General features: G+C 34.4%; 1 protein-coding gene across 16 annotated transcripts in view; it reads left to right on the top strand.

Moving 5' to 3' along the window:
- The window catches only part of tsnare1 (T-SNARE Domain Containing 1), a 488,539-nt gene that overhangs the window by 86,626 nt on the left and 377,309 nt on the right, over window positions 1–24,604 (top strand). For 15 of the 16 annotated variants that reach the window (XR_012392423.1, XM_073926471.1, XM_073926464.1 and 12 more), the window contains one exon: window positions 10,582–10,710. Coding sequence is in view for 15 of the 16 variants with exons in the window: in XM_073926471.1 (XP_073782572.1) it covers window positions 10,626–10,710 (85 nt within the window). In the remaining variant the exon portion in view is untranslated. Of the gene's footprint in view, window positions 1–10,512; window positions 10,711–24,604 lie in introns of all 16 variants that reach the window. The other variant, XM_073926463.1, reaches the window with a different exon arrangement.

Here is a 24,604-nt window from a genome sequence, read left to right as displayed (position 1 = left end):
TTCTCCCTTGCTTTTTTGCTCTTGCCATCTCTCTGGGTTTCTGTCTTTGCAATGAGTACAAACACATTTCACTAGCTCATTTTTGTGGCAAAGGTTCTTAATTATCCATGTTACATAAGTGCAACATTTGAGCTATAATTGACTTCCAATTTATCTCTTGTTCATAAAACAATTAATACAATTATCAAGGGTAGCTCGCACATCACTCAAGCCTTTTCAAATTATGCTTTTATTGGGCTCTTCTGCGCTGGCATGCCATTTAACATTAACATAAAACATAATTAAAAGTTATTATATTAGCCAACTAGATCTATTTCATATTGTACAGGCTTTTATGTTGTTTGTAAAATTATTAATTCATTTCGGCTTAGTCCCTTTTTTAATCAGGGGTTGCCACAGTGGATTGAACCACCAAGTTTGTGAAATTAATTCTGCAATTACATTATTTCGAATCAAATTTAAATCCAGTTAAAAATCTGAAAATGAATAAAAAAGTTAAGATTTTAAATATTACATTTAGTAGTTTAATTTAGTTTAATTTAGTTTAGCTTAGTTTAGTTTTGTTTAGTTTTGTTTAGCCAGAATTACCCAAGAATGACTATTTTTTTATCTGTAAGATATTGACAAAACGTTAAAAAATCTAACTTAAAAATAAAAACAAAGCATAATAACACAACGCACACTATCACATATACTAAAACATTGTAAAATTTTGGTGTACTACTATTTGGACCGTTATTATAAAATACTTTGTTATACTAGCTCCAGATTTGGCTTCAGTACTGACTAAACTGATGTACAGTTGAAGTCAGAATTATTAAAAGCCCCTTTTTTTCTTTTTAAAATCAGATTTCCAAATTATGTTTAACAGAGCAAGACATTTTCACTGCAGTACTGATAATATATTTTTTTTTCTTCAGGAGAAAGTCTTTGTTTATTTTGACTGTAATAAAAACAGTTTTTAATAATAATAAAAAAAATTATATATATATATATATATATATATATATATATATATATATATATATATATATATATATATATATATATATATATATTTTTTTTTTTTTTTTTTTTAAGGTCAAAATTATTAATAAATGAGTTAATAATTTACTAATAATTCTGACCTCAACTGTATATGCACAAATGGAATATTGTAAAGCATCCTGTAGAAAATATTAATTTAAATGAGAGATTTGTGAGGGGTGTACTTGTATATGTTGAGCACTATATAAACCATAGATCACCAAAACTGCTTGCCACATGTGTCTAGCATATACTCAAACATTGTGGTCATTTTTCTACTGTTTGTCGGCTGTGTCCTCCTGTCACATGATTCAGAGAGGAACAGACAGATGCTTAATTGTGAGTGACAGACTGATCAACCTGAGTTAATCAGTTGCTGTGTTTGATATATGAGTGACCTGTCAGTCACAGCTCTGTCAAGCCATTTAGTCTTGATGGAAGTATCAGTGACATCAAACCTGGGGCTGGACGGGTTCAACAAAACTAGAAACTGTTTCTAGAAGTTCACACAAATATACTATATTACTCACCATTTACTCGCTCTAAAGTGGATCAAAAACCTTTATGAGTTTCTTTTTAAGTTGATCACAAAATAAAAATATTTTGAATAATTTTGAAACTTGGTAACCACTGAATGCAACTGTAGGAATTTAAAAAATACTATTAACATCAATGACTGTTTAACATTTTTTTTAAACTTCATTTTGTGTCATCAATAAAGATGTGGATCCACCTGAGAAAGTCTTAAAGTCTGCATGAACTGGAAGTAATGTTGGCATTTTATTCGGAAAAAGGATTTTAGGACAGTTATTACAACCTAACAGACATATCCTTCTTACCAGTTCTGTTTGTTGTCATAGCGCTGTCAAAACTGAAAAGTTGGGGGAGCGTGGTTAAGTATGTTACACCCAATATCTTAGATAGATGTAATCTAAGAATTTAACTGAAAACAAAATATTTTAATTTTAGAATACAATTAGATTATAAAAAATGTTCACCACAAAACTAGCTATGTGAGCTAACAAAATCAAATAGTTAGTTTTGATTTAATTTGTACTTTAAATTAGAGATCTGCATTCTGAATAAATTTCCAGATAAAACATGGTAACTATCGGCAACTGTAGTGTAATTTGAACAGGAGAGGACAGTTTAACAATAAGTCCCGACCTTATCTCGGAACAGCATATCTGTGATTTTTTTCATTCATATTGCGGACCGGTACAGCCAGTGCTAACAAATGTTACATATGATGAACAGATGACCAGTGCTTTCTGCACATGCTTTTTTCCTCACACAGTCTGTGTGTGCATCATCTGCATAACAACCCTCAGAGCGGGCTTTACCAACATGGCAGAGCAAACTGAAGATGTTTTGTCCTTTAAAGGATGTTCAGCTTGCATTAGAAAACGGTCAGTTTACTGTTAGGGAACCCTCATCAGGCAAGTCTGATGTATAGGAGTCTTTTTCATGCGTCATATACACAAATGGGCGAAGCAATGGTGCAGTAGGTAGTGCTGTCACCTCACAGCAAGAAGGTTGCTGGGTCGCTGGTTCGAGTCTGGGCTCAGTTGCCGTTTTTGTGTGGAGTTTGCATGTTCTCCCTGCGTTCACGTGGGTTACCTCCGGGTGCTCCGGTTTCCCCCACAGTCTAAAGACATGCGGTACAGGTAAATTGGGTAGGCTAAATTGTTCGTAGTGTATGAGTGTGTGTGTGAATGTGTGTGTGGATGTTTCCCAGGAATAGGTTGCGGCTGGAAGGGCATCTGCTGCGTAAAAACTTGCTGGATAAGTTGGCGGTTCATTCCGCTGTGGCGACCCCAGATTAATAAAGGGACTAAGCCGACAAGAAAATGAATGAATGAATATACACAACTGGAAAAAAAAACAACAAAAAAGTTTTACCCATTAGCAGTCACAAGACTGGAACCTCAAGTTTAAGGCAGCAATCATTTCTCATCTCAAAGGAGCAAACAAAACTGACATTTAGCCTACAATTCTTGCACAACCTACAGTTTTATCTGTTATTTCTCTCTTTTGGTAGTACCCAATTTAAATGAGAGATTTTGGAAACTAGATCTGTATTTAGCGGGAACAATCAGGTTGGGTCGAAAATTATTCTAGGTGGGCATTGGGTGAACAAATACTGAATATACAGCTGGAGAGATCGAATGCGGAATAAACCCTTGCAAGAGCGGGATTATACAAACAGTCCCACGCAGACCTCTAATTTAAACCCCTTGCTCTACAAACAAGTGTGATATTGAACATAGAAAGGTGAGTAAATGGAGTAAATTATGCCATACTTTTAGTTTTGGAGTGAACTATTAATAGTCAAAAAGTCTAAGCTAAATTCTGGTTTTGTGATCCAATAAAGCCAGTTAGAACGTAGTCTTCCTGAAATAGAAATATTGTATGACTACATGGAACAAAATGAAAAATTGCAAGCCTTGAATTTGTTGAACTGTGCAAACTAGCACAGAATAATATTTATTTAATTGAAAAAAATGTAGTCAAATATAGTCAAAACCAAAATAGTCAAAGTAAATATCTCTCAGGATCTGAGCAAGCATGAGTTAGATGCAGCAAAACATTGTCTGGGCTCAAAATCAAGAAGCACAGAAATGTTTTATTGCTGCCAAAAGTAATTAATCTTCCCGCTCTATGGAAATTAATCGGATTATTTGGCCACGTGGCCCGGCAAATTTCATCTTCCCTCTCATTCCCCCCGCAGGCTTGGCCGTGTCGCCCACCTTCAGAATCTGCTTTAGAAACAACACGATCTTCTTCTGCAGAGACTTGCTGTCACTTTCTCCACAGGTGCTCACACTGCTAGAGTTCATCTTGCATGAATTTATAGAAATCTCTAATAATAAACTAATTATTAATAAAAAAAAAAAATATATATATATATATATTTATATATATATATATATATATATATATATATATAAATATATATATATATATATATATATATATATATATATATATAAATATATATATATATATATATATATATATATATATATATATATATATATATATATATATATATATATATATATATATATATATATATAATTTTCCCTTATGTTGCTGCGAACCATGTAACTAATTTTCTTCTACTGAATCCAAACCATTCCTTTTTGCTGAATGTCTTGTCTTCTCTTTTTATGTAATAAAAGTAAATCCATTTAGTCTAATAAAATGTAAAAAAAAATCATGTCAAACATTGTGTGTTCCATTATGGCACAACACTATAAAACAAAGAATAAAGTAAAAAATAAATAAATATATAAATGAATAATGTTGATACTACTACGAATAATTGGGAGTTTTAGCAAACAAAAAAAGTTTTTGGAATATAAAACAGTAACTACAAAAATGCTTAATACTACTAATACTACCACTACTACTATTACTACTAATACTACTGCTGGTATTAATATTAATAATAATAATCATTGTGATGATGATGAGGATGATGATAACGGTGATAATAAACATCATCCTGACAAATACAGTAAAGACATATAATGTTTTTTTTTTTTGGTACTAGTTGTTTTAATTGTAGTACAAATTATGTTTGTTGTTAACTTTGGCCAACTTTCACCATTTTTTATATTTGGAGAATTTAGAATATAATGTACAAACCATATTTATTTGATACATTATGATACTTTATACTTTTTTATACTTTATACTTCAAAGTCTTCATGGTCTTCTTCTTTCTAGTATTTTTTTCTTTGTAGTCTTCTTCTTTGTAGTCTTCATAGTCTTTTTTTATAGACTTTATTGTCTTTTTCGCAGTCTTCGTAGTCGTCTTCATAGTCTTCTTTTTCTTTGTAGTCTTCTTCATAGTTTTCCTTTTCTTTATTGACTTATTCGCAGTCTTCTTTCATAGTCTTCTTTGTAGTCTTCCTTGTAGTCTTCTTTGTAGTCTTCCTTGTAGTCTTTCTTCTTCGAAGTGTTCTTCTTCATTTTCTTTTTTGTAGTCTTCTTTGTAGTCTTTTTCTTCCTCGTAGTTTTCTTTGTAGTTTTCTTTGTAGTCTTCTTTGTAGTCTTTTTCTTCCTCGTAGTCTTCTTTGTAGTCTTCTTTGTAGTCTTTTTCTTCCTCGTAGTCTTCTTTGTTGTCTTCTTCATAGTCTTCTTTTTTTGTAGTTTTCTTTGTAGTCTTCTTTATAGTCTTCTTTGTAGTTATCGTCGTTTTAGTAGTCGTTGTATTTTTCGTGGTCATCGTCTTCTTCTTTGTAGTCTTCTTCATGGTCTTTTTCTTCAAAGTTTTCTCATTTATAGTCTTTTTCATAGTCTTCTTTGTAGTCTTCTTCATAGTTTTCTTCTTTATAGTTTTCTTTTTCGTAGTCTTCTTTGTAGTCTTCTTCTTCATTGTCTTGTTCACTTCTTCATTGTCTTGTTCATACAGTAGCTGTAGTCTTCGTAGTCGTTCTATTTTTTGTAGTCAATGTCTTCTACTTTGTATTCTCCTTGGTAGTTTTCTTCTTCATAGTCTTCTTTGTAATCTTCTTTCTAGTGTTTTTCTTCTTTGTACTCTTCTTCTTAGTCTTCTTTTTAGTCTTCTTCTTTGTAGTCTTTTTCGTAGTATTTATAGTCTTCTTCATAGTCTTCAGAGTCTTCTTCAAAATCTTCTTTTTCTTTGCAGTCTTCTTCATAGTCTTCAGATTCTTCTTCGTAGTCTTCTTAATTGTCATCTTCTTTATAGTCTTCTTCCTACTCATCTTCTCTGCAGTCTTCTCCGTAGTCTTCTTCATAGTCTTCTTTTTTGTAGTCTTCTTCTTCATAGTCTTCTTCGTAGTTGTCGTCTTTTTAGTAGTCATTGTATTTTTTTCTTCTTAGTTGTCGTCTTCTTCTTTCTTGTAGTCTTCTTCTTGTAGTATTCTTTGTAGTTGTCATCTTTTTCAAAGTTGTATTTTTCATAGTCATTGTCTTCTCCATCTTCTTCGTCATCGTCTTTTGACAGTTGTTGTGTAAAATTTGCATCCGACTGTGGCCAATCCATGTGCCTGCCAGAGCGAATTTTAATATATTATTAAATTACTTAATTTGACTTTCTTATTAATTTACTTAAATATCCTTAACCAGCCATCCAGCATTGTGTCTTTTAATTGATCCCTCTATATAATATGGTTAATTAAATAATGTCGATATTATTTTGATTTACAGTTGAAGTCAGAATTATTAGCCCGCTCTCCACTCCTTTTATTTTTCCCCCAATTTTTGTTTAAAGGAGAGCAGATTTTTTTAAACACATTTATAATCATAATAGTTTTAATAACTCATCTCTAATAACTGATTTATTTTATCTTTGCCAAGTTGACAGTAAACATTTTTTACTAGATTTTTAAAGACACTTCTATACAGCTTAAAGTGACATTTTAAGGCTTAACTAGGTTAATTAGGTTAACTAGGCAGGTTAGATCTGTAGACTATCGGAAAAAAAAAATAGCTTAAAGGGGCTAATAATTTTGTCCCTAAAATGGTGTTTGAAAAATTAAAAACTACTTTTATTCTTGCAGAAATAAAACAAATAAGACTTTCTCCAGAAGAGAAAAAATATCAGACATACTGTGAAAGTTTCCTTGCTCTATTAAACATCATTTAGAAAATATTTAAAAAAGAAAAAAATATTCAAAGGGGGGCTATTAATTCTGACTTCAACTGTATGTGATTCAACTGTATCCCTTTAATTCCTCCTCTCCATATAAATGCAGGGGTTGCATAATCTGAAGTGTCACTTTTGTACTCGTAATGCCTGATGCAGATGATGACATTTGATGCTGTATATGTGACATGATGCTCCTACAGGTGAATCCATTAAGCAGGTTGGCTCTCAGTGTTCAAGCTGTGCTGAAGTTGAGGGGTCAACAGATGCTTTCACAATGAATTTCTTAACCTTTTTAACAATGTTTCACACCCCTCAGAAAGTTATTATGGATGTGAACAGTGAATGCAGATGACTGAGTCGTTCGCAAGGACTGATTCATGGCATGAGTAGTGTAACTGTGTCACATGGGGTTTAATTCATGCTCGCACTCACACACATGCAGTACATGTCGATGTGGGGTGAAATCGTGCCACAGATGCCCATATCAGTTCACACCTTCAGCACTTTGCTAATGAATGTAAGTGACATGAAGAGTCCCAGTGCACTGATGAAGTGGCATATGCGCCCTTGTTAATTGCGCACCAGGCTCTGTGAGTTAGTGGGTCAGGAGTAACTTTGTTCTAATAGAGCTGTAAGGTTATATTAATCAATTTGTTTGCTATATAACTTGTCAAAAAATATGCTTGTACTGTATTTATTAATTAATTAATTTATTTAATTTTATTAATTTATATATATATATATATATATATATATATATATATATATATATATATATATATATATATATATATATATATATATATATATATATATATATATATATATTTATTTATTTATTTTTTTTTTTTAATTATTTATTTATTTATTTTTTTTAGGAATATTACTTAAATTGATAATACTGTTAATACAAATAATTAAAGTTTTAATTTTGCTTTTAATTTTTAAAGATGCCATATACTGCATTGGTTTAATAAATTAAATTGTTCTCTGATATCTACATAGTAGGTATGGCTTCGGTAAATTCAAAAAATCTCCAGAAATAGTTTAATAAACTCATGTATTACTCTATAAAAACCCCTAGGGTCAGAAGGTCCATGATTGACCATATATTGGTTGTGTCATGAATATTAATGAGCTTAGCTCTGACTTGCCGTTCTTACAGACACACACAGAGCATGATCACGGGCAAATATACATCCAATCAGAGTAACATTAACCTATTTTCTCACCAGATCTGTTGTGGTTAAAGGCTGAATTATAATTCAACTTGACAAAAGAGAGTGATAGAGATGTATTGCCTTTTATTTTTAAGCTAAAGTAAAAAAAAAAAAAAAAAACACTGCCAGGAAGTAATAACCTCTGCATGAACAGATGAGAGTTGAGCTGAGTGGTTTGACACGATTCAGATGTCTGCATGTGTTTGTTGAAAAATATGCATCGAATTACACAATAAACACAACAAATAAACATAAGGGTCCTATTCAGAAAGGAGGTTAGGTAAGTATTTTAACCCTGAAATGAGAGAAACTCTAGGTTTTCCTTTTCAAAATGGTAGGTTTGTCAAACTGGAGAAAGCAGGGTAAGTCCAGCCTGTTTCTAAAAGATAGGTAACTTAAACTCAGTTACTCTGGTAACTTACTCTGTGAACCTAACCTGGTCAGGAGCAGATTTTATTCTCTAAACTCTGAGTTTCTGTCGGTCTCCTCCCCTTTTTTAAAGTCAAAGCAGTATTTCTCGCATTAGCCTTACGTTTCCATTCACCTATTTATATGCTTATTTTGGAGATGCGCATAAAAACGATTGATGGAAACTTCATGATGCACAAAACTTTTCAACATGCGCATAAAAAACATGCGCATAAGTGAGTCGGAGAAACTTTTATTCGATTAGAAAAGAGAAAAGATGCAAATAAACTGCAATGGAAACACTTTTACTAAACAAATTCCTGTATGTGCATTAAAAAAGTTTTGTTTTTAAGAGATGATGATAAAAATGTGTGTGAATAGCCAAACCAGCAGGCTGTGCACATTGTAAAATATCTTAAATGTTGTTTTGGTCATTCTAAAACATCTGAACCATTTCAGTATTAATGTATATTATTAATTACCTCCAGGGTGTCAAGAGTGTCTGTTCTCAGTGTCTCATGGCTTCAAATGCCCCCACGTGTTTTTTATGTGTCAGCATTGTCTTCTGAGGCACAAGCCATTTATTAAATAAAGAAAAGATTGAAGCAGCTTCTTCTATCGCTGTAAATTCTGTTTTTACTGTTAAAATTTGGCACCAGTTAATCAGGAAGTGACAATTTTGTTCTCTTTTTTAACTCATTGGATGGAAACACTGCACATACATTTAATTAATATTTTTGGATGGAAACATGGCTATTGCCTACATTTCAGTCACACAAAGAACAAAGTCACGTACAAGAATGTCTTGTCCTTTTTTAATAAATAATTAGCTTAAAATTCACTGACCTTCAAGATGTACTGTAACTAGATTAATGGATATATTACTTGTTCTAAACACTATTTTTAGTTCTGCTTACAGTCTAAATGTCATGTCAACCTCTAACACTTGATCAATAATAGGATCAATGTGTTTAAATGTAGGATTGTGTGTACATTTTTTTATAAATGTAGGATTGTGTGTACATTTTTTTATAAACGTCACACATAACATTACTTATTTTGTTATACTTAAATATTTAAATACTTTAAATGTAAAATTACGCATTAACTTGAGCAGCTGTTGTTCCTCCCTAACGGTCTCTATTTCACTGATGCAGTGTTGTTGCTTTTTTAAATATATTGTCATATTTGTTATGATTTTGCATGAGCAGATCAAGTGCAGCTGGAAACAGAAATGCCGATCTCTTTTTTTTTTTCAGATGTTGCCATGGTCACTCATAATAACTGCGCTCCATTGATAATGCCTTTTCATAGTCACGGTGTACGCGCTTAACTCTGAGTTTGTCTACTCAAAGTTGATGGACCCAACTCAGATTAGCTGTTTTGAAACCAAAAACTCTGATTTTTTTAAATCTCTCAGTAAATCAAGAGTTCAAGTTTAAACACCTCCTTCCTGAAACAGGCCCATGATGTAACTAAACATACCTTATGCCACTTCGGAGTGAAGATGACTAAATGTGTATTCTTCAAATCTTGCATTTTGCATTATGAGGAGAGTTTGAAACATGCATCCTGCTGTGGTTGTCCAGTAATGCACAGTAAACAATTTGGGCATCGCATTTTTGAAACAAAAAGTCCCACATACATAGTAAATGAAATGTAAGCCTAAAATAACTAAAGGGAGTTGATCACTTTTGTATCAAACGCAGCCTTATTAACGATTTAAGAGCTTTTTTATGATCTCGGAGGTGCATATGTTTCATTTTCTTTTAATGATGTGGCTGCTTGTCAGGTCCGGATGAATGACCTAAAGTAGGCATGTATGCAAATGCAGAGGGCTTGTGTTGTGTTTTTTTTTTTTTTTTTTTTTGTCCCCTAATTGATTTTACACTTGTGGAATTTCATACTTTTTAGCCAAATCTTGATAAATTTGTTAACATGTGTTTTGTTCATGTATTTTATTATTATTATTATTATTATTATTATTTTTATTATTATTATTATTATTATTATTATCAGTTTTACATTTCAGCGCTTTCTATCTGGTCTAATGTATTTTTCAAGCTATGGCTGGCCCAATATTTAAAAGATTAGTAATATTAATAAAGAATATAACTAGCATTATTGTTATTGTTGTTGTTTTTGTTTTATATTATATTATTTTATATATTTTTTTATTATTATGTTTTGATATTTTCTTTTAAAATGTGCTGATTAACATTGTTTGCTTTACAGATTTTCTCATGATTTATGTAACTATTGACTGTAACTAAATAAATTCTTGCTTGTTGTGTGCCTATGCAGATTAGTCTCTTTTGGCTGCTGGAGAAATTATTGGAGGACCCAAAATGTCTTACGGATCCATCGATGCGGGCTCTTTTGGAAGCAGAAATCCATTTGGTGGGCCTACAAGGCAGGGATACCAGCCAGTAGGTAAAGACCAATTTTTTTTTTTCACGCTCACAGGCAGGAGTTCTCTCTATTTATCACCAAGCATTGTTGAAAAAAAGTGTTATAAATCATTAGACAGAGACAAAGATTTTGGTCCCTCCTCATTTACTAAAGCACGGCATTATACATTTATTCCCTCTTCATAAATCTTCATAGGATTAATAAGCCATATGGCTAATTTAGTACAGTTCTGCCTCATCGGAGTTCTGATGTGTTTAGTAACAAGTAATTCACGTCTAGTATTAAACATTGTCTTCAGTAGTTATGATTCTATGTCATGGGTACAGAAGATCTTGTTAGATCTTATGTTAGAGTATTTCACCAGCTCATTTAAAACAAAAAACAAAAAACAAAAAAAACCCAAAAAAACAACTGCAGCTGAAAATATTGAATCCCATAAAAGAAATATGCAAATGAAATATGGAGAACACTTCTCTTTTGGGCAGAGTAAAATATCAAGCCTTAATGTCTTAGGAAATGATGGATTTTAAAACACGTAAATAGGACCTTAACTGACTTATGATGATTTTCTAGAATGTGTTTAATATTAGAACAGCATAACCAAATACATATTGGCTGGCTTATTTTTAGGTCTCTCTGTAGTCAGAAAGTCTGGGTTGACCTTCTATTGTTGCATTCCAGTCATGGGTATGATACTAAACATAAGAAGCAAAGAAGAGGAAATTAAACATTGTAAAAAAAGTTCTTAATTTTCATCAAGAACTGTGACTAGCTAGCAAGCAAAGGGATTTTCTCATGCTAATGCGATCTCAGATGTGTTACATGTTCCACTAATCATAATAATGTTAACATTTTGCAAGCAAGCTAAGATAGCAGAGATGTTTCAACTATAAATAACGTAATTAGATGAAACTGTAGCTAGAAAGCAAAGCAAACATTGACAGATATGACTTAAATTGTGCATCATAGTAACTAAACATTATAATGTGGAAATGTAACTAACTAGTCATAAGTTAGCATAGATTGAGCACAAAAGACATATATTCCCATAATAACTAAACACAATCATGGGAAAATATAGCTAGCAAGCTAGGCTAACATAGAAGAAAACACACGCACATACACATGCACATGATCTTAATAGGAAATCTTAATAGCTAAATAGCTAAACATGACGATTTGAAAACACAGCCAGCTACCTTATGCAATATAGAAAGAGAGAGAGAAAAAAAAAACAGTACATTTGACAATATTGGCAGCAGGCTAAGCTAAGATGGACAGACAGACAGACAGACAGACAGACAGACAGACAGGTAGGTAGGTAGGTAGGTAGGTAGGTAGATAGATAGATGGATGGATAGATAGATAGATAGATAGATAGATAGATAGATAGATAGATAGATAGATAGATAGATAGATAGATAGATAGATAGATAGATAGATAGATAGATAGATAGAGACGATTTTTGACTTTAACTAAACTATATTTTGCAAATGTATAGATGGTTAGCTAAGCTAAAAAAGAGCACAAAAGATGCTACAGTATCTAAACGTGAAAATTTAAGTAGCAAGCTAAGTTCAACAGATTACACACAAAAAACGATTTCCACTATAACTAAATATAACCATGAAAATGTAGCTAGCAAAGCTAATATTAAAAGATTGAAACTAAAGATGAATTTCCAAAATTACAAACACTGTATTATAAAATATAGGTAGCAAGCTGAGTTATATATAGATAGACATTGGTAGCAAGCAAGCAAAGATAGATAAACGTAAATCGATTTGATTGGTTTTCTCCCTAATTTACAGTTGGTGGCTGTTTTTTGCTCCATTGACTTCCATTATAAACTTCCATATAATCATGCATTTTTGATTGTTGGTGGTTTTCTTTTTTGGGAAAAGGTAAAGTTTGTCAATTTTACTGTTGATCTTCTGTTGGCATGGATAACACTTTAGATGTCTGTGCAAAAAAAAAGCTTAATTTCTGGATTTTCTAAGAAGTATAACAGCAAATTAAAATGTGTGTGTCTGTGAGAGTGACCTTTGCGCACTTAATGTGTCTGAGAAAGTCAAAATATGCTTCTCAGCTCTCAGAACTACATGGAGCTAATACAAAGACTGTGTATTTATGCAACATCAAATGGTTATAATGGAAATCAATGGGGTAAAAAACAGTAAATTAGGCCACCAACAGTAAATTAGGGAGAAAAAATGAAAATCTAGCAATGCATCAAACCAATGTTGTAACTTTTTAGATTGAAATACATCATTCTGTGTGTTTTTTTTTCACCAAATCAGTGACATCATTTATGAATTTGGCAATAAAAGAGTTAAAATCCTGTATTTCTCTAAGTAAATTAGTAGTTTGATCAGGACTGAGGTTGATTAACAGATTAATGCCAACATTTAAAAAAATAATAATAAAAAATCTGATGTATTTTTAAAGCAGTTTAATTCAGTGGATGTTTTCATCCCGAAGATAACAAAAGGATAGTAAATTTGAACAGTGCACAAGGGTTAAAATTATTCCTCAACATTGATGCATTTCTGTTCAGCACAATATCCTGACATGAAATTTATTATGTATCCCACAAATATTTTGAGTAAAACAGCTGTTTTCAAAAGAAAATGCTAAAATGCACCGTTTTTTTTTCTTTTTACTGTAATTTTTATTTTTGAAAGCCTAACCTATCCAAAGTAGCTGCTTTAAAAAGGAAATCTGTTGCACACACTGTGCCTTCCTGTGGAGTTGTTGTGTAATACAGATAATGGCATGCGTGACGGGCAGTGTCATAGTGCGAATTTAAGCGACATATTCAGTTCACATGAATTCATTTGCATGAACACAATATGTTTCACAAGGATGTGTTGGTTGCAAAGTGAGCAGCTGAAATGGCAGTCTAACACCATGTGCCTTTTACCGGCTGTGTTTTTGTTTAGTGGGTTTATGTTTTTTTATCAGAGCTGTGCAGAAGAATGAAGTGTGACGAATGTAAAAGAACACCTTGGGAAAAAAAATCATGTCTGGCTTGTAAGGAAAGCTCTCACAATCAAAGCATGGAAAAACAAATAGTTTGACACAGTACGACCTGAGTAAACGGCCCATTCAGAGATCTCTCTTTCTCTGCGTGTGAGCGTTGGTTCTCACAGGACAACAGCGAAAGCGAAGCCGCTTGAGTTGTAAGAGACAGAGCTTTGATCTCTGGCAGACCTGCGTTCAGGAGCCTGTCAGCTTTGCAGCTCCTGCATCAGGCTGGCTGAAGAGAGGCTCAGGCGATGATCAAAGCCAGGGTTAAGTCTCTAATGGAGTTGTCAGTCGAGCTAATCTTCCCCCACCTTCTCCCCTGCCAAACCTTTTAACTCCCCTCCAGCAGCATATGCATTTCTCTGTCTCTTGCTCACGGTGTCATTTTCTTTCCTCTTGCTGTCTGTCTTCACTTTCTTACTGCTAAGCATCAGTGTTCTCTGCTGTTTTTCTCACTTCATCTGCTGTTTGTTTCTTCTGTATTTCTTCTCTGTTTTCTTTCCCCCTTGCTCTTGGGTTTTCACCATCACTTATTATTTTTCCTACTTTTTTTCCATCTTTGTTACCTTACTTCCTCGTACTCCTACTTTCTCCCATCTGTCCTTCTCATTCCTGCCCTGTACCCATCATTGTTTCCTTCTTTTTGCCATCTATCTTTCCTTTTCCTCTTTCTTTTCCTCGTTCACCTCTTGCTTGCTTTTTTTGTTCTCTTCCTCTTCCTTCTATTTCTCCTTCCTTAGTTCCCTCCAGCTGCCTATTATTCTTTCTTCCCTTCATCCTCCCTTTTCTTTTTCCTCATGCTCTTTCTGCTGTTTGTCCATCCTCCTCCCTTTCTTTGTTACATTCCTAGTTCACTTACTGTCGTCTGTCCAACATTGCTTGCTGCCTTCCTTCCTTCCATCTGTCCTTCTTTTCTACCTTGTTCTCTTTCTTCCGTCTGTCCTTCCTTTCTTTGTTCTTTCCTTGTACCCTTCCTGGAGACTGGTGACTTTACCACTGAGCCACAGGGGAAGTTGTGTTGGACCTAAACGAAATTGCTCCAAGTGGGAATCCAGAAAACAAGGATTTATTAGAATAAGTCAACCTAGATTATTTTCAAAAATGAGGTAGCAAAACAGACAACTTAGGTTCTTCCCAGAATGAGGTATATAAAATGTTTTAACAGTACAGTAAAGAAAATTAAGTAAACAAGACCACATAGCATTGAGTGTCTCTGGGTCCAGACTCAGTTTTTCTGTCACTATAGGGTCTTGAACCTGGGTCTCTGGTGTGGAGACTGGTGACTGTACCACTGAGCCACAGAGCAGTTGTGTTGGACTTAGAAGAAAACACTCCCAAGTGGGAATCCAGAAAACGAGGATTTATTAAAAGAAGTCAGCTTAGATTCTTCTCAAAAATGAGGTAGCAAAACAAACAACTTGGGTTCTTCCCAGAATGAGGTATATAAAATATTTTACCATTATAGTAAACATATAAAGAAAACTCAGCGAAGGGAGAAAACAAGTAGACAATTGGACAGCAGGTAACAGGTAAAATAAAACAATCTTACTCGACGTAGCTTAGAAGATCAACAAACGCAAGGCAAGTTCACTGGGGCTGACTCAAAAACAAAGTGAGGAACAGAGAAAAAGTGACAACTTAAATACACAGTCTGGGACAAGTCACAGGTGATTACAAATTAAGTAAACAAGAACACTTGAGGAAGAGCCGACAAAAGATCTTTGGCTCTGAGCATCTCTGGGTCGAGTATTAGCTTTACTATCACTGACAGGTCTTGAACCTGGGTCTCTGCTGTGGAGACTAGTGTCTTTACCACTGAGCCACAGGGGCAGTTGTGTTGGACCCAGAAGAAAACACTCCCAAGTGGGAATCCAGAAAACAAAGATTTATTAAAAGAAGTCAGCTTAGATTCTTCTCAAAAATGTGGTAGCAAAACAGACAACTTGAGTTCTTCCCAGAATGAAGTATATAAACATTTTAACAGTATAGTAAACATATAAGGAAAACTCAACGAGGGGAGAAAACAAGTAGACAATTAGACAGCAGGTAACAGGTAAAACAAAACAATCTTACTCGACGTAGCTTAAAAGATCAACAAACGACAGGCAAGTTCACTGGGGCTAAGTCAAAAACAGAGTGAGGAACAGAGAAAAAGTGACAACTTAAATACACAGTCTGGGACAAATCACAGGTGATCCAAATTAAGTAAACAAGAACACATGAGGAAGAACCGACAACAGATCTTTGGGACTGAGCATCTCTGGGTTCAGACTCAACTTTTCCATCACTGGAGGGTTTTGAACCCGGGTCTCTGGTGTGGAGACTGGTGACTGTACCACTGAGCCACAGGAGTAGTTGTGTTGAACTCAAACAGAAACACTCCAAGTGGGAATCCAGAAAACAAGGTTTTATTTAAAAAAGTCAGCTTAGATTCGTCTCAAAAATGAGGTAGCAGAAGACAACGTAGGTTCTTCCCAGAATGAGGTATATAAAATATTTTAACAGTATAGTAAATGTATAAAGAAAACTCAACGAGAGGAGAAAACAAGTTGACAATTAGACAGCAGGTAACAGGTAAAATAAAACAATCTTACTCGACGTAGCTCAGGAGGTCAACAAACGTAAGGCAACTTCACCTGGGCTGAGTCAAAAACAGAGTGAGGAACAGAGAAAAAGTGACAACTTAAATACACAGTCTGGGACAAGTCACAGGTGATCCAAATTAAGTAAACAAGTGGAGGTTGTTCTTGAGGAAGAACTGACAACAGATCTTTGACATTGAGCGACTCTGGGTCCAGACTTGGTTTTTCTGTCATTGACAGGTCTTGAACCTGGGTCTCTGCTGTAGAGACTGGTGACTGTACCACTGAGCCACAGGGGCAGTTGTGTTGGACCAAAACAAAAACACTTCCTTCCTTCCCTCCCCTTTTCCTTGTTCTCTTCCTTCCGTCTCTGTCATCCCTTCTTTTTCATTCATTGTTCTCTTTCTTCAGTCATTCCTTCATTCGTTCATTCATTCATTCATTTTCCTTCCTTCTTCTCATGTTCTCTTCCTTTCTTCTTTCCTTCCTTGTTCTCTTTTTCTTTCTTCCTTTCTTGTTGTCTTCCTTTCTTCTTTCCTTCCTTCTTTCCTTCTAGTAGGCTAAGTTGTCCATCGTGTATAAGTGTGAATGTGTGTGGATGTTTCCCAAGCATGCACTGTGTAAAACATGTGCTGGATAAGTTGGCGGTTAATTCCGCTGTGGCAACCCCGGATTGATAAAGGGACTAAGCCAAAAAGAAAATGAATGCATGAATTAAATTAGATTTTTACCTACTTGTTTCTTCCAACTCTTCTTTCTTTTCCTTCATACTGCTGCTTTTATTTTATTTTATTTTTTGCAAGCACGTTATGAATATTCTTTTCTTCCTACCATTCCTGTTATCTTCCTTTCTTCCTTTTTTCATTCAATCCTTTTGCCTCTCCATCAATCATTATTTCATTTTTGGAATCCTCCTTTTCTCACTTTTTATTTGTGCCTCTTTGTTTCTTTCCACTCTTCTGTCTTGAAAATTTTCTTCCATTCTTCTTCTTTTTACAAGCACATCCACTTCTTCTTCTTCTTCTTTCCTTGTTCTTTTCATTTTTTGCTGTCATACAGTCAATTAATTCATTCACTCATTCATTCAGTCCTTCTCAAGACAGTTTTTTTTTTTGTTTGCCTTTTACAATTTCCTACTCTGCTTTCTTTCGGAGTTTCTTCCTTCTCTCATTTTCTTTTTGTGTTTCTGTCATTGTCCCATGTTCTTTTTTTCTTTTTTTTTTCTTACCTGCAGGCATTGGTCATCTCCATCTTTGTCCTGGTCCTCACCGTATGATTTCTCAGTAATGATTAACTGCCCTGTTGTCTCACTCTCACAGCACACAGGAAAAAAAAAAACAAAAACATCTTGTGTCATGTGTCTTAGCAGAGCCCAGTTCATGTGGTTAGTCCACGTTTGGATGAGGCTTCAGCCGCTGCTGTGTTCATTAGTGAGGTTTGCGGGGAGGGTCTGTCTGTGTGGAGAGACTAATGAAGGGCCACCGAAACACCAGCAGGTCCCACACAGCCGTCATGAGCAGCCAGACACAGGCCGTGCTCTAAGTCCATGCTGGAACTATCCAAACAGATGCCCAAAATGAGCTCAGGTGTCGTGCCTCATTCAGAGAGAAGGTGGAACAAACAGCGGGACACTGCACACACATACGGCTACAAAACATGAGCCTGATTGTCAGGCTATGGAAGCCATGAGCGGTGGGTGTGTTTGTAAGCTGCTTCAAGGATCTTTGGCATTGTGAGTTGAGGTTTTTACATACAAGTCCAATTACCGCACTTTTGTCTGATTCAGTAAATTGAAGCCCTCGCAGACTTCTACGGGTGCAATTTCTCGTAAAACAGTATTATTGTCTGTAAGCATATTGCATGTTACTGAGACAAAATGTGAAAGACAAATTGACTGAGGAATAAAGGTCCTTTCGCTCACAGAAGTAATCAAGCATTCCATGATTACCTAGAAAGGCCACGTCGTGCGTCAATGTCTTGATTGCATTGTAATTGGTGGGCTTGGGGAGGCGGGGGTCTTTTAGTACATTCTCCGTATGGATTGTGAGATTACATCAGTGTAATGAGAGCAAATTTCATAACGTTTAGCGACAAGTTAAGTGCTGAGAAAGACTGGAAATGTCAAACATTATGTGTTTAAAAGCCATTAACGTATTCAGCCTCATGGTTTTTATGATTTAGTTTATGAAAAGAGATTGTCCTTATAGTTGTCTTTAGGTTGGTGTCCAAGCTGAAAAAAAAAAACGAATAGAATTTAGTACATTATGGATTTGCCAGCAACTACAAGCTTTTCAAAAGATTTGGTGTATTAAATGATTCACTAAATTATTAAAAAGAACATGTTTTCCATCGATTTGCACTTTTGATTTGCATTAAGCCTCATTAACATCACAAGCAATTTGCAGCGGCAAAGCGAAAAGTAACCGTTAGCTTCAACGACTTCCTGTGACCTCTGTCTATGCGATCGACAGCGACTGTCTGTGACCACGTGGGCGTGTCAAGCGATGTGACAAAGTTGAGAATCCTTCAACTTTATGCAAATGAAGAGCAACTTTCTTGAGTTACAGCCAAAAGGATCACCAGTAGAGCTCATGTGATCCTCTCTCAGCTCCTGCAGAGACCGGTTGTGTTTTCCGTGCTGTAGACTTATACATCCCTGTGTTCGCATTAGATTGCCTCCCAGCCACAAAGTAGGGCTGGACTTTAAAATCGGTATTTGTATTTATTGATCAAACACCATTGTCAATGTCTATTAAAAAAACAAAACAAAAAAACTTTGGTATGAGGTTTCGATATAAAGGCTTTAGTCCTTCCAATGAAGGCATGCGACTTGCAGGATGCGCACATGGGAGCGACAGGCACGCATTTTCCAGGTACACCTAGTTATCTGATATAATCAAGTAGAACTAATCAATCTGCTTCACACTTTGTATGGAATATACACATTTCAGTAATAATGACAGACTAACTACCTCAGACAAACACAGCGCATCCAAACACTGCAGTGCTTTTTACTTTTCCCCATAAACTTTCATTGGAGCTGCAGCAATGGTTTGTCCGTTTGTCATCCTCTGAGAAAACCTTTGATGGTGCCTAGTTAGGTGAGACACCATAGAAAATGGTGAAGGAAATCACATGCTTGCACTTGTCACTTCAGGTCAGATTAACAGCACATGCGAAAATGAGTGCCGTATAGCAGCAGTGAGGAGATTGTAAATAAAAAAAGAATGTAAGGATGTCGCCAGTGTGGCGTTTTTTTTTTTTTTTTTTTTTGTGCATTCCAGCCATTAGCTCCCCATCTGAACGATTTTTAGCATAGGGGGTAATGTAGCCTTTCAACTTCACAATTTTTTATGTTGCAGTATTTATTTGAAAAATGATGGCTGGTTCCTTCACTTGAAAGCTCCGATTTGATTATCAGAATTTGTTTTGTTTACAGAGTTTGAATTTTACTGTCTCATTATTATTTACATCTTACAGATCCTGATCCACCTTTACCATTGAAAACACTTAACATTTTATTTATCAAGTTTGAGAGTCTATTTAACACTTATTTTATTATAAAAAGATCAGATATTTTGTTGTTCAAATATTTTTGTTTTTGACTAAACTATTTTCTTTAGTAATGTTGGTAAATCCTAATATTCTTACATGTATTGTAAAACATATTCAATATTTATCAATTTGAAATGATATGAAGCATGATATCATAATATATATATATTTATTTATTTTTTTGCAATGTCGCCCAGCCGTACAATAAAATCACTGCTAGTGTGAATCAGGCATTATGGGACTTTGATTTCTGCTCCAATTTTTTTTTTTTTTTCATGTTGAAATAAACTACACTTTAACAAAGTAACATTTATTCTTAATTTTTAGTAACTCAGAATATGTATCGTTTCAGACTATTATAAATGTCAAACTTCATTAAAAGTTGTTGGAGCAGAGTTCAATGTCCCACAATGTAATTTGAAAGTGGAAATAAATGGAAATCATAAAACACAGAAAACTGTTATACAATATACAATATTTGTACGAGTGTAAATGTGTTATGATTTCTGTTTGTCTAATGGAATCTTGGTTAATTAGGCCAATTATAGAGTATTCTATAAAAATCTTAATTTTTCATTGGCTGTGTCAGTTAAAAATGTGTAAAAATTTACATAATTGATCAGAGATTAGTAAAAAAAAATTAAAATAAGCACACATATTTGATCTCAGGGGTTCATAGATGATCCTTATTAATATATTTATTTTTACATTTGCACCAATTTTGTCACATGGTTGTTTGATTTAAATGTCTGGCTCAAAACAAATGAATCTGAAACATTTAGAAGCTTTACAAAGTAATAAAAAGTTAATGTTGACAGATTCAGACAACAGATCTTTTGTTCTGTGTGACTGAACTCGATATTTGTTTCCTTTTCTTACTGAAACCTCATATTACTTGACGTTAATTATTTTTTGGAAATTCATCAAAATTCACTTCTCAGATTAGAGAAGCTGCTTGTCCAGAAATCCCCACAGCTAAAGAATCTATATGTGTTGAGTATATAAGTGTGTTTGTTTGCAGAAGAAGACCGAACTGAGTGTGTAAAGCACCAGCAGAGTCTCAGCTCAATCACTGGAGCTGCACATGCTGTGCACGCAACCTAAAACACACAGTGACTTCTGCTGTTGACGACAGCAAATAAACATGCATGCAGTAAGCAATGCACTTCTGGCTGGCTTTCTCATTTAAAAAAAAGAAAAGAAAAAAAGCCATCAGCTAAACTGAGCACGTTTAGCAGCACTAAAGCACTCTGTGATGTCTGTGAAGGCTTTTTAGGCTGAGAAAAAATCTTAATCAATATTCAATTAACTTGAAAAGAAAGATTTGTTTAAGAAAATATATACTATACAAAAAAGTGAGGCTTCAAACTAGTGACACATCATTAAAAAAAAAAACAATCTTAAATGTGCCAAAGTACTTAAAAAAAACATAGCTAATGTTTGGGGTCAGTAATAAATAAATCAATGTTTTTTTTTGTTTAGTTTTTTTCCAACAAACACTTTACATTTTAAAAAAATGAGCAGTATATTTTTAGTTCCTCTATTTCAGGTAAATCCTGTTATTGTGACAATTTTAAGATTGTTTTAGATTGAATTTGTATGCATAAATTGCATAGGATGTATTTTAAAACATCCATTCATTCATTTACCTTGGGCTCAGTCCCTGATTTATCCAACCCAAGCTCATTCTAAAAATGTACCTTTATGTACATTTCTGGACACTGCCAAATAAGTCCACTGAGCTACGTTTCTCTTCAGTTTTTGTTTTCGCGAATCGTGAGTCTTATATAAATAAATGTATACAATATTTAATTAAATTACAGTTAAATTAAAACAAATATATTTTTGCCAACTAAATCTATAGAGTAGATTTAGTCAACTAAAATTTTATGAAATTTAGTTGACTAAAACTAAAATGATTTAGAAGACTAAAATATTACTTAAACTAAAATGGAATTTTAATCTAAAGACTAAAACCAAAACTAAATTAAAATGAGCTGTCACTTAGCTAACACTGGTGATACCATAGCATTAATTTTAAAGATGCAGCCATACGGAGCACTGGCTACATAATTTGAAATCTCCAGAAACGTAGGGCTACGTTTTCAGAATGAGTCTATGTTGGAACTGTTCCAGCACATGGATGCCCTTCCAGAGCGGATGCCCTTCCAGCTGCAAGCCAGTACTGGGAAACACCCATAAACTCTCACATTCACACAAACTCATACACTATGGCTAATTTTGCTTACCCAATTTACCTATAGCGCATGTCTTTGGACTGTAGGGGAAACTGGAACTTGTGTTGTCCCAACACAAAATGCTTAAGTTAACTTAATGGTTTACAAATTTAAGTGGACTGAACATAAAGAAATTGGCCAACGAAATGACAAGAATTGTATTGTTGCAGCTCATTTTAAACGGGTAGCTTAAACAAGCAGCAGTAATCATTTTTGGAGTGTATAGGGTGCATACACAACACAATAACAGCTTTATAAAACAACTATAAATAAAGTGAAAATAAATAAAGTAAACCATAAAGTAAATTCTGGCCAACATTTTTAAAGGGTTATTTAAATTTGTAGCATCTTAAAATTTAAAACCACCAAAATGCTGTGCAATAACAAACCGCTTAAAACTGAATTATGCATTTCAGCATTTCTGGACTAAACTCATCATGTCAGTTGTTCAAGCACTCATCCATGCTTTTCTTCCCTCAGTGAGTCACTGTGCATCAGGCCTGGTTTATGCACTGTGGGGATAAAAACCCGTCTCTCACTGTATCACACATATCGTCTGACAGCATCTCTGGCCTGTAAACCCTTCTCTCTCTCCCGGCTCATCTCAGCCCTCTGTCACAGCTCTCAGGCAATACATGGGATTACTTTCTAGTGTTTGACTTAGCATTTTTTTTCACTGATAGTGTGTATGTGTGTGTGTGTGTGTGAGAGAGAGAGAGAGAGAGAGAGAGAGAGAGAGAAAGAGAGAGAGACATACTGACCTCATGCATAACAAGGAGAAAGCTTTTGATTAAGTCATTTCCTGATTTGAGAGTATAATTGAACACCCTGCAGAATCTGCATTTGCAGCCTCAATGAACAATTCGGAAAGGGCAGAAGTTAATTTGTCCTGTGTCCCAGATATTTAAGATCAATTTCTTTTCTCACACTGGACTTGAGAAAAGTGCTTTGTGGTTTTGTTTTTTCAGCACCCTTCAGCATTTGGTGTCTGTTTACGGGATTACTCTCACCCCCTAAAACGGTTCACCCTGAGCTGTTTTACTTAACTTTGACAGTCCTGTTGGTGTAGTCAATTTGGCAACCTGTGCTTGCGTGTGTTTTGAACCAGGTGTGCAATACCTAGTTCAACCACTAGGTGTCAAACTTACATTTGTAGTTGTGATTTGTGAATTATATATTGAATATTTAGTACAAGTGTTGCTATGATTATAACTAATTCTGCTGATGTGGCATTAAACATAAATAAATACATAAATTAGTTTGTTTTGGGAAAAGGGGTTTGACTTAATTGTTATGTTCAGTCCACTAAAATGTGTAAAAACAAAAAAGTTAATTTAATTCCTTCATGTTGTTCCAACACTAATTGATTGCAGGGAACCCAGCATACACTGGAAGTCATTAGCTTCTAACATGCTTCTAAATTTTAGATTCTTCTTTTGTGTTCAGCAAACATGTCTTGTATAAATTATTTTTTTCTTATTGTGTAAGCTATCCCTCCTTTTAAATGCATTTGTTAATTAACAAAACTGTATATTGTAAACCGCAACCAGTCAGTTGTAATCAATTTATGCTGTTCGGTAAATAGGAGATAAATCTTGTCCTTGGCGTTTCCTTCCTTCAACTGCATGACCCAGTTGTCCTTTAAGGTTGTCTGAACACCACCCCCCCAGGTCTGGTTTTGACTTTACATTTTTTTTAATACAGAAGATTGAGTGTTATTTATTGTGCCAGCCTCGAAGAGCTAGGAGATGAGATTATATAATTATAAATAATCTAATCTGTGTCTTAATACATTCAGGCTTCAGCTTCTTTTTAAAGTTTAGCTGATTCATGAAGGATCTAACAAGTGTATGATTTTGTAAAAAGTTCCGAAATGTACAGATATTCTAGATAAGTAGATTTCCATTTCAGAAGGATTTATCAGCTGCAGAAGTTTCATCTAAAAGCTTGCCTTAGGTTTTAGGTTCAGTTCTGTTTTAAATTAAATGTACGCCACTTGCATCAGAGTGGCTTTGCAAATTCTTTGACACCCGAATGTGCACTACTTATTATACAAAAATTCAATAGTGTGCATAATGCATGGAAATATTAAAATGATCAATGTTGCTACTTTTTTTAATCCTTTTTTTTTTTACTAGTAAAAATTCATTTAAAATTGTGTAACTTGTGTTTGCAATGTAAGTAAGAAACGTTGGGTTTAAGACTATAATGCACCTGGCTCAATAAGCCGCAAAATGTGTTTGACGTGATTTGTTACTATTTTCAGACCAGCGCAATCCTAATTTTTGCTTGGTTGAATAGCAAATCGATTTACGCCACTCTGTGGACTCATGGGTGTTCTGCTCTAGAAAGTAGGTGTGTTACGGCACATTGTAGGTGCGTTGCTATTTTCAGAAACTAAAATAGACTGCACAGTTGACCATTTAAAAGCAGGTCTAAAGTCCAGAGCGAGTTTTACACCTTAAACACACACACGTTGCTTAATACACACAGGATGTACCGCAATATGCAAA

This window comes from Danio rerio, chromosome 16 (assembly GCF_049306965.1).
Source record: "Danio rerio strain Tuebingen ecotype United States chromosome 16, GRCz12tu, whole genome shotgun sequence".
Lineage (NCBI taxonomy): Eukaryota > Metazoa > Chordata > Actinopteri > Cypriniformes > Danionidae > Danio > Danio rerio.
The sequence above is the reverse complement of the archived record's forward strand: the minus strand, read 5'-3'. Positions and strand labels throughout refer to the sequence as shown.